The following is a 15,435-nucleotide window of genomic DNA, read 5'->3' on the forward strand; positions in this document are numbered from 1 at the left end:
CAGCCTTTAGGTAGGGTGCTAACTTTAAGATACGATAATTATACTCTGTAATCTGCTTGGACAGGCAATGCTTTAACCTAGTTTCCACTATTTTTAATTACTAGAAAAAAAAATTTATCACTATAGCAGAAAATAATTTTTATTCAATTTTGCTAGAATTCTATATAATTTTGCTTAGAGTGAAATATAAAAACCTAACTCAAAAATAATTGATGTTTTGAATAGAGAACTCAAATAATCCAAAGACAGTTTCCATCACAGTTAAAGTATTTAATGACAAAAATCAGGGTTTCCAGTAGTTAGTCAAGAGAGCAGGTCCCACCTTTTTTTTTTTTTTCTCCCCAGAATGGCACAAAATAATTTCTACATCTTTGAGAACTTCCAAGGAATTGGTTACAATAGATATTAGCAAGTATTACACTTCCGGCAAATCATAGCAAAACCTACCTACCTTTAAGATCAATTTTAAGAGCACACATTTTTGTTAATATTTCACATAATGCACAACTTTTGCTAGACACAAAAGTAGCCTTTTAAGACGAGAGTTTGCAGTACAGCAGTCAAGTCTAACAATACATTATTTTTATTCTGTTCAGAACTTTAAAAAGATAAAGAAACTATTAATATTGTTACAATTTACAAATACATTCTTTCATATGGAACATTAACCTGAATCATAGTATATGTTATGTACATGACTATCTAATAATACTAGGTTTGTATACACACTACAAGCTAAGTTCCAGAAGGAAACTGCAATGCTCTAAGATTTACCTTTGGATAAACATTTATACACCTTGATTTTTTATCTAAAAACTACCAAACCTTGTACTTTAATGAACAGCAAGAACAAAGTAAACAGACAAACCACTTTTCCTTCATTCAGAAGACTAGGTTAATTAAAGTTCCCATAGTAAATGGCTTTTGATGGCTGAATTAAGTCCAGAGTTATGATAAAAAACAATACATTTAACTGGAAGATATAAAACAACCCAAAATGCTGAAAAACTCAAGTGAGACTAAAGCAATGTTTTAGTACAGTTCAACTCACAAGAGGTCTGGAACTTAGCAGTGCAATTGTGATCTTGTCCTACCCAGCTGATATTTATGAAAACACTTGAAAATCTATGTGCCTTTTAATCTGAATTTAGACAACTAATTCTTTTCAGGTTTATCTGACCTGGGTTTTAGACATTTCTTCCAATTATTTGCAAGCTTAGAGGCCTGGCTAGATGGCAGCAGATCAGAATCTACTTCTTTCTCTTGAGAGAAAGACTTGTGAGGTTAGCAGCAGAAAATATGACAAGAAGATAGCTATGTGGTCAAAAATGTACTCCCTGACTGATTTATAATCCATCTTTTTTAAAAAAAAAAAAAAAAATATATATATATAGCCTAACATTTTGTATCTAGCAGAAGTTTAATTTCTAGTCAGGCACTGTTTTCCCGGTTAATTGCAGAAATACCCATAGTCACACTACAATAGCATTCAGACAATTCCAGGGCAAGCATTACTTACACATAGCTCAACGGAGTGTTCAGAACTTGTGTTGTTAATGAACCTGTTCTGATTTATAACAGAAGTGGCCAAATTCCATTTCAGTAGGTGCTTGATTTGGTAACTGTTGGAGCTGGTGCTAAATAGATCTAAATGATCACATGGTACTACACAAATGACCCATTCTCTCAACTCCCAATGTGAAATTAAATAAAAAGCTTCATACAAAACTATTACAGGAAAAAAAACCCCAAAACAAAACAGATGTAAAGTTTGAATGCAATCAGCTAATGAGACACTGTCCTTAGTTCAAATGAGAATACTTTCCTAAAGGCAAGCATCTTCTTACAAAATGGCTATTTCCATGAGGTTTTCCATTATTTCAGCTTGCAGTAAGTGAAATATTCTCAATTACTACAGTAGCTTTTATCGCTCTTACAAGCACTGCTCTGAGAATTTTAGACTGCTGTGTCATTAATAATGCAAAAATCATATTCTACAATGAATACAGTACATTCACATAATGCCAGCTTTTCTCTGGTAAGATGAGGGCAAAAATGAAGAGCAGGCATTTTCAGAAGATGAAGGCTGTACCTTCTGCAAGGATTGCTTTTCAAGCTTCCTGGTTTGAAAAAAAGAAAAAAGCAACATCTTTTTCTCCTTTTTTTATTCCTTTTCATTCTCAAAGCATGTTAGACCATCTTAAAAATGTTAAGAAAACAGCTGTGAAGGAAAAAGGTAACCTACTCATTTTGTAAGAGAAATACAGTGTGTATATTGCATATAGTGAGTATAGATGAAGTAGTCACCCTTCCAGTGATAACATATTGAAAGCTGAGACTCAAACTAGAAGTTGATTCTAGTGTACCAAGGCATGCTTTTTGAAAGCCTCTATATTAAAAATTAGACATAACTTGCTAACACAAAAGTCATTAAAATCAGAAAAATTTCTGAAGTGTTTCAAAAATCTCTTACTGTAGAATTTATGAAAAACAGATGTCTTGAAAATAGTGCACTCTCATCTTCCCAGACCTTAGCATTCTCATTTTCATGGGCCTTTAGCCACACAAAAAAATCACAGGTAAAAATAAACGTTATTTTATAAGTTTTAGATTGTGTTTGAGGCACAGCTACGTGTGTATAGATGTAAAAATTACTTTTTTCCTCAATTTTGAAACCTCAAGCATACATTCTTTGTGTTTCAGTATACTATTCAAATAATCAGTCTGAAAGTGAAAATAGGAACGTGTAAAATGCTGATATGAATGAAATTCAGATATGCACTTCTGAATGCTGGTGCACATGCAACCCTTCCTACATTAGTTAGAAGAAACAATTTTTTCTGTTTCCTAGGACAAAGCAGTTTGTCCTCCACTATAGCTACAACCTCAAATGTTTAATTCTAACATCCATTCACATTCTGCTGATGCTACATTAAATGACGAAAATTATACCCCTTCTTTGGATTTTATTTCCACGCACATGTCCACAATCAGTTCAACAATGTTTTTTTGTACAACCATGGAGGAATATTACTATTTTAATCCTGATCAGCTTGTCATTTGGTCCTTTTTCAGTGTTTGCTTTCACTCCTGTAACAACTGAAATACAGGTAGAAAGTACTGCAGGACTGTGCAGCAATATCAAAAAAGAGGAACAAAAGTAAGTCAGAAAGGTAGAAACGCAACACTTTTTCCTGCACAGAAACTGAAAGAATGCATCTCCACTGAACAGGAAGGAAAAAGCACACAGAAGACTGGATCTCCTGTAAAAGTTGCTGATTGTAGTCTTTTCAGCTTCTCTTGAGAAGATTGCAACTTTGGGCAGTATCTCAGCATTTGTGCTTCATGGCAAGCTGAAAAAGAGAGAAAAAAATTAATTAAAGAGATGTCACCTATAACAACAGCTGTATCAACCTGATGTGGCTAGTCCAGATAAGAAGAGTTTAAGATTAATTCTCTGAAAGATGCCTGAAATCCATTAACTTCTTTGCATACAGATACACAGCCATTCCCTTTCCTGGGACATACAGACAAAGCCTCCCTTTGCCATGCCGAGGAGGCAGGATTTATCTGCTTTCACAGCTCTGTTTCCCAATGTTCCATTATTTTGCTATCTGTGAGGAACACTAGAGCAAGACACCAGAAACAAAAACATGCTTAAAAGAATAGTAATTTTGACCCAATGATTTTGATTGTTAACTACAATCAGAAATTCTAGACAAGTAATTTAAAACACCTATTCAGGAGCTCTGCCACTAAATAATGATGAAAAATAAAGGACTGATTGCATTTCAACCTCTGTGATTACTGATTATTTCCAATTCAAGTAATTCAAAAATGGACTTAACTGGGAATGAGAGGGAGAAGAAAGAGATGAAGTGAGTTAAAACCTGTATAAAATGTGTAGACAAACTGACACTGCAAACCACGCAGAGAGCTTAGGGTTAGGTTCCATATAATCAAAAATTGCTTTCTGAAGATAATAGCATGCTAACAAAGATGAGATGAGTGAACCCTCTGGGAAATTACCTTGAAAACAGAACTGGTAGGGGCAGTTAAAATTCACTCATTTGCTACTGGTGAAATGATAACCAATAAATGACTCAAAAACTAAACTCACATAAACCTTTGATACTCAAGGACTTGGTTACAAATATGCTTTTTTAAAAAATTAATATTTGTATGGATATAATAGAAATGCATTTCAGCATGAAAGAACTTAAACCAACACCTTTCTTTCCTCAAACAGCAATTTTTTTTTTTAAATCTATCTTTGGTAGGCAACTCTGAGAAGTTTTTACTATACAGAATTTATCATTTGAAGATCCTGTGCAGTCACCAACAAATGGAAGGGATTTTTTAGAGGCAAAGAAGGTGAAGAAGGTGTCACAAGCAGGATTTGATACATACCCTGAGCTAAGTTCAAGACTTTATACAGCTAAGTATAGACACATGCTTTCATTCAACAAACTCTGACAGCCAAATATGTGACCATAACCTACTGAGTCTTACCCTGCTGAAATCTTACCTTATGTGCAGTTTCTGCAAACTGCTGAGCACTGTTTTTCAGCTCCTCTGTCTTCTCTTCTGCACGACCTAGCCTTTCACCACGCTCATTCAAGGCCTGACTTGCCTTCTGTACTGCGCTTGTCACACTGTCTGCTGCTGAATGGAGTATGCTGTTTCCTGCAACACCAAAAGAAGCCATTAGAGCACTCAAGTATATATATGTTTTGTATTAAATATAATTAATTTAATTTATAATGCTCTAGAGCTGATGTGCTATCTGGACTGGCTTCACTTCACTACAGCCTCGCTTCAGGTGGTTGTAGAGAAAGATGAGATCGTCCTGAGCCTCCTCGAGACTAAACAAACCCAGCTCCCTCAGCTGCTCCTCATAAGACAAGTTCTCTAGACCTCTCATGAGCCTTGTTGTCCTTCACTGGACACTCTCCAGTACTTCAGTAGCCTTTTTAAAGTGCGTGGCCCAAAACTGAACACAGTACTCAAGGTGTGGCCTCACCAATGCTGAGTCCAGAGGGATGGTCACTTCCCTAGTCCTGCTGGCCACAGTACTTCTGATACAGGCCAAGATGCCACTGGCCTTCTTGGCCACCTGGGCCCACTGCTGGCTCACAACTAAGCCCACTGTTGACCAGCACCCCCAAGCCCGCGTCGCTCGTCGGCCGCCAGCCCCTCTTTCCCCAGCTAGTAGCGCTGCCTGGGATTGCTGTGACCCAAGTGCAGCACCTGGCACTTTGCCTTACTGAACCTCGTGCTGTTGTCCTGATGGAGTCTGTCCAGTTCCCTCTGCAAAGCCTTCCTTCCCTCGAGACATCAACACCCCCACCCATCTCAGTATCATCTGCAAATCTACTGAGGGTGGCCCCAGTCCCTACATCTAGAGAATCAATAATGATGTTTAACAGTATCAACCCCAAAACTGAGCCCTGGGGAACACTGCTAGCGATGGGTCACCAACTGGATTTTAGTTCCATTCACCACAACTCTCTGGGCCTGGACATCCAGCCAGATTTTTATCCATCAAAGAGTCCATCCAAGCTGCAAGCAGGCAGCTGATCTAGGAGGATGGTGTGGGACATGGTGTCAAGCACTTTACTGAAGTCTAGATAAACAACATCCACAGCCTTCCCCTCATATACTGAGCAAGTAATTTTGTCATAGAAGGACATCAGGGGAGTCAAGCAGTACCTTCCTTTCGTAAATCCATGTTGGTTGGACTTGATCCCTGGGTTATCCTGGCTGTCCTTTTTTCCACAGCATTAAAACCAAATACATAATACTTTAAAATGAATTATTCTGGTAAAGGTATGAAACAAATTCAACACAGTTGAAGTAAGCACTACAGCAAATCTGCTGTTAAAGTCTGCTGTTCTTAGAGACATACAAAGACAAGTGAAAACAGACACAAAGACACTGCTTTCATCATTAATCTGAGAAGTGTACTTCAGAAATATTCTCAGGGTAAAAAATCAAACCCAAACAACTTGAAGGGCTATTTTGCTACTAGTTTTTTGTAGTTTAGCCCCTGCCAGCAACCAAGCATCACACAGCTGCGTGCTCACTCTTCCACCAGTAGGACTTGGGAGAGAATTGGAAAGGTAAAAATTAGAAAATTGATGGGATAAGATACAGATAGTTTAGCAGGGAAAGCAAAAGCTATGCACTAAAGTAAAGTAAAACAAGGAATTAATTCACTGCTTCCCATGGGCAGGCAGGGGTTCAGCCATCCCCAGGAGAGCAGGCACCCATCACACAGTAACAGCTCAGCATGAAGATGCATGTTATTACTCCAAACTTCCTCCCCTTCCTCCTTCTTCCTCCCACTTTATGTATTGAGCATGATGCCATTCGGCCTGGAATACCCCTGTGGTCAGTTGTCCAAGCTGTGTCTCCTCCTCCCAGCCTCCCATGCACCCCCAGCTCCCTCGCCAGCGTGGTCGTACGAAAAGTAGAAAAGGCTTGGCTCTGTGCAAGCCCAGCTCAGCAATAACGAAAACATCTCCATATTATCAACCCTGTGTTCAGCACAAGTCTAAAACATTGCCCCATACCAGCCACTGTGAAAAAAATTAACACAGCTGAAACTAGCACACAGTTTCATTAGAAAAAAGAACAAATGATCCTTTCAGACCCAGTTTTTAAATAATAATCCTTTCCTTAGAAAGGCCAAACAAACAATGAATAGTGAAACTAAAGGTTACTCTGAGTAGCCTGTGGAGCACAATACAAGCTGCATATGCAGGAATTCCTGAGATAAAGAAAACTGCCTTACAATTTTATTAAACTAAAACACAACTAGTGTTAAACTATGGAGGTGAGGAGAGACTTAAGAACCTACACACAGTGACTCACAGATGATGAGTCAAGATGAGAAATAACAATAAAAGAGCACCCTGGCCTCCTGTATATCAATATTGTTACATTTTTCACATCAGGAGTTAATAAAAAAAGGATGTATAGGATGTGGGACTGTTACAGGTTTGGGGATTTTTTTCTATTGTTGCATTTAGAAAAGGAATATAGCAGCTGGCATTACTGTTGAAGAGATTAATACCTAACAATACCGTGAGCTGGAATTTTGCAGAGACAGAAATTATCTCTTCAAGTGGTCTCCCTTCAGATGCTGAGGTGTTTGATTGTAAAGCCAAACAACTTTATATACTGCACACATTCTTACTTTAAAATTTTTCAGTCAATTGCTATTTTGTTCATAATTTTTTTAAGGAGATTATTATTTTGGCTTCTGTTCAGGCAGCTTTTCCAATAAACACACGTACTGAGCAACACTACACTGGAAATAGTTTTCCTTTTTTGGTGGTGTGATCTAATGGCTTTAGCCTCTTGTACAGTGTTTGTTTTCTAGGATTGAGTTTTAAAAGCTCCCGAAACTGAATTAAATCTGTTGTTTACAAGATCACAAAGCCTCTGCTGAATTCAAGGGAAGCAGGCTACATGGACAACCTTATAAAACTAAGCACCTTCTGGAGTCTTAAAATGTGCTGGGGAGCAGAATTTAACATTGCTGACCTTCTGCCACGTCAACCAACATGCCCTGAAGATGAACCACAGGATTTTTCTAAATAAAGGTATTTCTTGCAGATGACGTGTCAATACTATTGATTGAGCTTCTGCTTAAGTAGTGTTAATTATTATTGAGAAACATAATGCATTAACCTGCTACAATGGAGGCGTGGAACACAGTGTATTTGTCAACAGATTCCTATTTCTTCATCAGGTAAGTGACTTTTGAAAGTTCTGTGTTTGCTATTTAAGCAGCATATTAAAAATCATCAACTTCTGTTGCCACATAAACTAAAAATAAAGTTATGGCTCACAAGTAAGAATGAAGACTGAGTAAGAACTGGTCAAGGTCAGGATGAAATCAGTCAAGAGCAATGGTTGGAAAACATCAAATGGAAAATGCAGCAGCTGACCTGAGAGTGACTGGCTGTGCCAGCCCTGTCCTCAGGGTAATCCAGGAGCTATACATTTTAGCACCATCCAAAACACCTAAGACTGGTATGACTATGTTTATGCCTGAACAGTTTTCTCTATTAATTATGCACATTACTCTCAGCTGTTTCAATCAACTACTGTCAATAAAAATCAACTTAAATGTCGCTCTTATAGACAGAATTTTACAAAAACCCCATCTCTTCTTCCACCATCCAGACTGTACTGAATCACTGAGAACAACGCTTTAGAATGAAGAAAGCGACCACAGGAAGCCCAAGAGGAAATTAAAAGTTTTGCTAATCTGAAAGTTTCTCCCAGTCTGTCAAGGTTCGGGTGACTCCCACATATTAACTATACTGACCAATCAAAATCATGTATTTTGCTGGAAGAAAGAATTATGCCACAAAAAAAATAAGAGCTGTTCATTACTGCAACACAGCACTGAAGACATGAATGCAAATCTCTTCCACTGCTAAAATTGTCATGAAGCTGCTCACAATAAGGAACAACTTAGTCTGGAATGATTCCCAAGAAACACCACAATAATTATGAAAGATTAAGTGAAATCTAGGCATTTAACTCAGGAAGCTAAGGTATTTCAAAATCAATGTATTTAGACTGATGAAGTTTCAACCCATGGTGGCACTTCCCACATCGATAAGTTGCCTCTCCCTGCTGAGCACATTTGTTTTGTTAAAATCATCATTACCAGAGAGTTACATTTCCTAGACTAACACTATAGCTGATTATAAAGGTCCACAGGACAAACACATTCCTCCCCTCCTTCTTCATCCCTGTCACCTCCCAGCAAACTGTTAAACATTCTTTCAGGTATACTGGTGCTGTGCTGACAACCTTGGTTAAGAGCTCTTTTGAATAAAAGAGTAAAGAGCTACTAAAAAGGCCCAAACAGAAAAAAAATTTCTGACCTCTCTTAAACAGCCATGTGAAAAGCCTTATTAAACAGCTCGAGATAATAAGTAGAAGAATACAGAAGCAGTACTTCTGTGATTGTAATCCTGTAAGATAATACACTCTTACAGCTTAATGGATTCCTGTATCACATGAGTGGAATGTTCTCTAGATAATTTCAATATTTAAATTATCATCCAGAAAGGATGTCTAAGCAATCTGAAAGACAGAACATTCATAAAAAGTAGAATCTTCACTGGATTTACAGTTCTGAAAACTTGGATCTGAACTTAAATCTGAACATCAACTTCTCAATTTATCAACCTTCATCTTACTTACCAGCAACTTTCTATAGGAAAGCACTGCAAGTACCAGCTACCAGCAGCAAGCATTTGAAACACGTTGCAAACTTTTTATCAATATCATCATTAGTTTATGAGTCGAGGCAGTTGTATTTCATCTTAACTGTAGAGCTGGAGGATGTGATCTCTAGTGTTCATTCCCTGTAAAGCAACTGGGAGCCAGGCTAGCTTTCCTTGGCGTAGGTAGGATTTTCATAGATAAGGGCTTTTTTATTTTCTTGATCTGGTCTTAGTGCTAATAAATGTTCCAATTAAAAAAAAAAAAAAGGGGGTGTTATTTTTAGTTTTCCTAGCCAACCACATTCACACACTTTGGATTTTTCTAGGGTTCAGCATCACCACAGAGTTTGATGTCTCCACCTTCCTACATCAATACAGTATTAAAGTTTGAAGTTTAGTCAAAGTACTGAAATTAGAAATTAACTTTCCCTTTTACAGATTTCATTTGTCCGTCACCCAGGACTGCTTTTTTTCCTTCTTTAAAAGAAACAGAAAAGCAATTCTGTTTTACATCTCCAGTAGTTCTGAAGAATATACAGAACAAGCATTAAGAGCTGAATGGACAGGTCACAAATGTTGTTCAGATAAACTTATATTCTCCCATTAATGTTCTTATATGCTGGCATTGATGCCAGGACAGGATGTTACTGTATAATGTGTATTGGTTATAAATTAAGGAAATACCTAACTAGGATCAATTTCATATTAACACAACCTTTACCTGCTTTCCAAACTGAACAGTGTATTTAAACTTGAAAACTTTAAATTCTAATATACGTATAAACTTAATGCTAAGTTAAGTATTAATATTTTAAATAATAATTCGTATTTATAATTAATGACAGCCAAACCAACCAGAAACTTTCAGAATCAATAACTATAACAAAGCACAGAACTCCAATCTGGCTGGGTAAACATTAAAACCTAACAACTTGATACAGGAAAAAAAAAACAAACCCAAATCCCATTTCTATGGCAAAGAGCAATATTCTGCATCTTGAAGATAACACCTCATTTAGACCTTCAATCTTCAGAAAGTCAGGCAAATATATTGGTTGATGCTTTCTACATTACCTTGCCTCAGAGTTATACAGAGCAAAAAAAGGAATCAACCTTTATAATGATAAATGTCCCGTCTCAATTTATGTATCCTTACAGATTTTGCAAGAACATAATGTACTTTTTTTTTTTTTTTTTTACAAGATTCCCCTTTTAGAAAGTTAATTTAGAGCTCTGATTATATGCCAAATTTCTACGGAAAAAGATCTCAACTATTCTTATCCATTCTAATCTCAACACATGGCTTTTATGCTTAAGATCACTAAAATACATCCAGTTAAATAAAATTGCAAAGCAGAATTAATCTTGACATGAATATGCAGGGCATAAAAGAAAGTACCTGAAATGGTCTTTGGCAGCAGAAAATTAGTTTCTAATATTTTAACCTCTAGAATGACCATAACGGAGTATTTGGTATACGTTGGCAAGAAATACCTAAATAAACTAAATAAACTAAAAATTTGTTGTTTCTGTATGGGAAGATGGCTAAATCCGATTGGTCATTTCAAACCAGCAAAACACCACCAAAATAACATCTATTGCAGATTAAAGAAATAAAAAATTAAGTTTTTGTGGATTTTTTAAGGGGTTTTTTTTGGGTCAAATTCATTTTCATCAGAATTAATTTACGAGTGAACGTCTGCAAGAATAGTATGTTCAAATACACACTTTTTTCAACGTCTATCAGGTAAAAACTGAAACAAACAACTGCCAGGTGTTTGACAGGAGGGAGGGCAACGATTGTCTTTTTTCCCATGCTAACTCACAGAATCATAAAATGGCCTGGGTTGAAAGGGACGTTAAAGATGATCTGGTTTCAAACCCCACCATGGACAGGGATGCTACCCACTAGATCAGGATGCTCAGGGCACTTCCTAACTTCCTACAAGTTTTATTTCATCTCCTTCAGTCAGTAATTAATCTTGCTCAGTATGGTAAACACCACTATGTGCTTAGCAGGTCTCCAGTGTGCTAAGCCAAGATGAGTAATATTGTATGGAAAAATTACTCATTACCATTCTCGCACTGGCATTTTATTCTTGGAGGAAAAAAGAATGACTCATTAATAACTGCTGCGAGGTGTCCTACAGAAAAGGTTACAAGGGTAAAGAAGTCATCATTTTGGGTTTCCAAGAATATTTTGATTAATTCAGCAGAACAACTGTTAAATACCAATGCATATAGATAGGACAAAGCTTAAAACCAAATGCATTTCTAATATGCATCTAAAGGTGGCAGCAAATGTTTGTTCTTTATTGTAAGCCCAGAATTAATCTTTGAAGAGCTTCATATGCTGTATCTCAAGGTGCTATCCAGAAATGAGAGTCAACTGCATCCTCAATGTCAGTTTAATGTTATATCAAGAATCAAGCTGTTCTAATGAATACAACCTCTAAGGGACACAATTTCTGCACACCAGCCATCTCCAACTTTGCTTTTCATATTACTGATGTAAAAGCAAAACATGGCCACCAAATAACAACGTAACACAAAGATACTCCAAATCAAGACACATCCCAGTATCAGAATCTGTATGTTATAAAGGTACATAAGGGGAAAATATTTCCTACCTCAGTCAATAAAAGCCCTCTAGCCCTTTCTTCTCCACCATAACATCCAGAATGCACGTAAACTATGGAGAGGGCTCACCTAAATTCTAAACAAAAGACAATCTTGAAATACTTAATATAAGACACTAGTAGGAGGAATCTTGTTACAGCGTGCCTAAACTTGAATTTGTTCTTTTGTTCTCAGAATTAGCACCCACACCTTCCATCAGTTCTCATTATTGCTGTAAGTACTGATGCCATTAATCAAGTCAGAGAAAACAGTCTAGCCTATTCAATTCTGCAGACTATACTAACATGACACTCAAATGAAAATAAGGCAAAAAATGATTCTGCAGAAGAAGAGTCAGTGGCAGGGCTCTGGTCTAAAGGGGCAAGTGTGTGTGTGTGTGTCTGTGTGAGAGAGAAAGGAGGTGCAAGGAGGAAGGCCATGAAGAGGGTCTGGAGTTCCACAAGAACACCTTTATTTACTTAAAGCTAAGCTCCTAAGCACTTCCTGCAGAAACAGGAGCAGCATGACTTTCTTCACTCTTATCCTTTAGGAACGAATAAGGTTCAATAACGTAAGTAGGCTTGTAAACAAGCCCTTCAAGTTCCTTCATCTTCAGTTCCACTTGGGAAAAAGTGTTCTTTGGTGGCAATTTATTTTTGAAAATATGTATTAGCTACAAGATATACATTACACATATATTATAATTATCTGTATAATGACTTTAAAAAGCATGTGTGTGTATGCATATACATATTCTAATAATTTCTTTTTTAAAAAATTTTGTAGAGTATTAGAAGTTAAACTGGCTAACTATCCAAAAGAAAAAGTATTACTTTTCACAGAAAGTTCACAAGAATATCACTCAAAATGTTATCCCCTTGGTTGAGGGGATGAAATGACAAGCCTCATCTGAAATCTGACCACACCAAGATTTAAGTATTATTTGAATATACTGCTTTGACTAGTGAGCAAAATACACCAACAAAACAGTAACAACAAAAAAATCCAAGTTGTAAATGCTCAACTGGATACAATAAATTTCAAGCTATATTTTCAGGTGTATGTCCTTTGGTTTGCTTAGCTACATTTGGACCTTAGTTTCTCTAGTCAGGATGAATCTGAGATTAACAACACATTTCACTCTGTCTTCCAGAAAATACCTCTTGGTACTTCAGGTTTTGGACATAATGGGTTTTGATACACACAGCTGGCTCAGTGAGGCTGACACACAGCAAGTCACTGAAATTCAAGCTATTACTTGGTTTACAGTTCTTACAGTTTCTGTCAAATTCAAACCTACCAACAGGGAGTGTATCACCCAGTGTGAGGAAGAAGTTGATAGTTGAAGAACAGCAGAAGCACTGTATCCATGAGGAGGTTTATTAGTCCCTACATGGTGTCTATATGTGGCACCATGTGTGTACACACACAGACCAGATTTGTGCCCAGTCAGAATGACATGCAAGGAATATGGAAATGGTCACCATCTGCTATCAGAGATTACTGAATACTCCCACTTTATCCAGGAAGTTGTCAAAGGGAGAATGTGGGTATGCTTCATGGGACATGGTAGGGTCTAGTGTGTGTTGAAAAAGTACAAGTTAAGCATATGTTTATGAACCTCAGCGTCAATTTTTTTTCCACTGTGATGACACTTGTTTAGGATAAAGTTAATAACTGGGTCAGTTGAATCAGGAACTCAATTTTGGACAGGTCAAGCATAGGAGAATAATTCAAGTTCAAAGGCGGTATGTGTGGCAGTTTATTAATAACAACTTATTTGCAGGAAGGATGGAAACGAGAAACATTAGCAGGCTGATAACCAACATGAGACTTTGCATATGAAATAGAAAAATTGTAGAGTATATCTTCACCCATTAGTGCAGCTCCCTCCCCACCACCACACCAAAAAGAAAACAAAGGAAATCCTATTAATGTGGAAAAGGAGAAATGAGAGAAGACACTTACAAGAAATTTTGCACATTTTTTCTTAGTTTGAGAAGACACTAAAAGAAAACTAGTAATTGACAAAGTTATCTGTGTCTGTTAGTTTCAGTAGCTAAAATGAAAGCACCAAACTGGAGATGGCTTCTCCCTTCACGTTTATTTTTGGTGTTTTAGAGGAAAGGAACAAAACAGTGAGAAAAAAAGAACACATAAAGGTCTCTGCACAAAATAATACGTCTGATAATAACATACAGGAATATACTCTAGATGTACGAGAGATGAATTTCCACAAGAAAAAAAGAGTAAGGCTCCCTATACTTATAAGCTATTCCTACTGGGAAAAAAAGAAAACCCAACTAAATGGAATCTCAAGTCAGCTTGCACTTCTCTTTTATTGTTTGTGAGCTCATTGAGAAAAACAGATTTTTATTCCCACTGAACACGAGAGATGTAAAAGTTTTAAGTGTTCTGGTTTAGAGCACACAAAGAAAGAACCTATTTTGAGAAATTTCAAACTAAAGGAGTAACTAGGAATAACTAAACAATTTTATTTCCCTAAAGAATACTTTGTGAAATATGTGAAAATCCTCCCAAAATAGGTTTTGTTACTCAGGAAGTAGATGGTCAACACTGATTATTTCACATATTGACCACACTTTTTTTACCTAACCATATATTTTTAAATCTAATCCTGGAAATTCACCTTAAGATACATGACTTATGAAAGTGTCATGGTTTAAGTTCAGCTGAAAATTAGGCACCATGCAGCCACTTGCTTCCACTTGTGAGGAAACAGGGATGCAGAAGAGGCTTTTAGCTGATGTTTCAGGCCACCCAGAAACACTTTAGGATGAACAAAAGCAGAGGGGCAAATCAAAATCAGGGTTGCTTAAAAAGAGGGAGGAGAACAACTTCTCACAAGGTGGAAAGGGCATGTAACCTTTGGAACTGAAAACCAGCAATGAAAAGGTAACAGAAGAGTGTGAAGTGGTGCTTGATGGAGAAATGCTGAAGCATAGTTTACAGTTAAGTTAGCAAGTTCAGACCCATGATTTCAAGATGCCATTAGGCTGCAAGCTTATCTGAACACAGAATAAATCACATGCAAATCATTTCATGCCCAACTACAAAGTATTAAGCTTTGATTTGCTTACCTCCCATAATTTTAGCTTGGCAGTTGATAAATTCTGGCTTCTTGTCTGTAAGGTATCGCTGACAAGTGTGATGTAGAACCTGAAAGAATGTGCATTTTTCTGAAGCTGTGTTTGCTACCCATTGGTCAAACGCGTTTTCAAATAGTAAATCAAATTCTGGGGAATCCTAGAAGAAAAAAAACCACACTTCTATTATTCCAGTTTTAGAAATTATTTGGAGAGGTATTTTTTAAAATGCACTGTGCTGCAAAATACAGAAAGGTCATGCAACTCATAACCATCCTGGAATTACTGCATATTTTTGGATGAAAAAGTCCAAACAGGCAGGAAGTTTTTTTCTTACTGTTATTTTTAATGAGGAATAGTCAGCTATGACAAAAACATCTGAAAACAAAATTTAGATCAAAACATTAAAGGTCAAATTCTCAAACCCTTGCTATCTACAGATATATAGTTACTTG

The 15,435-nt window shown here is 36.8% G+C and overlaps 1 protein-coding gene across 3 annotated transcripts in view; it reads right to left on the reverse strand.

Moving 5' to 3' along the window:
• Positions 1-249: 249 nt before the first annotated feature.
• Positions 250-15,435, reverse strand: part of STXBP6 (syntaxin binding protein 6) — a 93,905-nt gene continuing 78,719 nt past the window's right edge. For all 3 annotated transcript variants that reach the window (XM_008639561.2, XM_017742225.1, XM_017742226.1), the window contains 3 exons: positions 14,975-15,140; positions 4,529-4,686; positions 250-3,353 (listed from right to left, as the gene is read on the reverse strand). In XM_008639561.2, coding sequence (XP_008637783.1) covers positions 3,330-3,353; positions 4,529-4,686; positions 14,975-15,140 — 348 coding nt within the window. In that variant the 3' untranslated portion in view covers positions 250-3,329. The remainder of the gene's footprint in view (positions 3,354-4,528; positions 4,687-14,974; positions 15,141-15,435) is intronic.

Source organism: Corvus brachyrhynchos, unplaced genomic scaffold (genome assembly GCF_000691975.1).
Source record: "Corvus brachyrhynchos isolate BGI_N302 unplaced genomic scaffold, ASM69197v1 scaffold115, whole genome shotgun sequence".
Lineage (NCBI taxonomy): Eukaryota > Metazoa > Chordata > Aves > Passeriformes > Corvidae > Corvus > Corvus brachyrhynchos.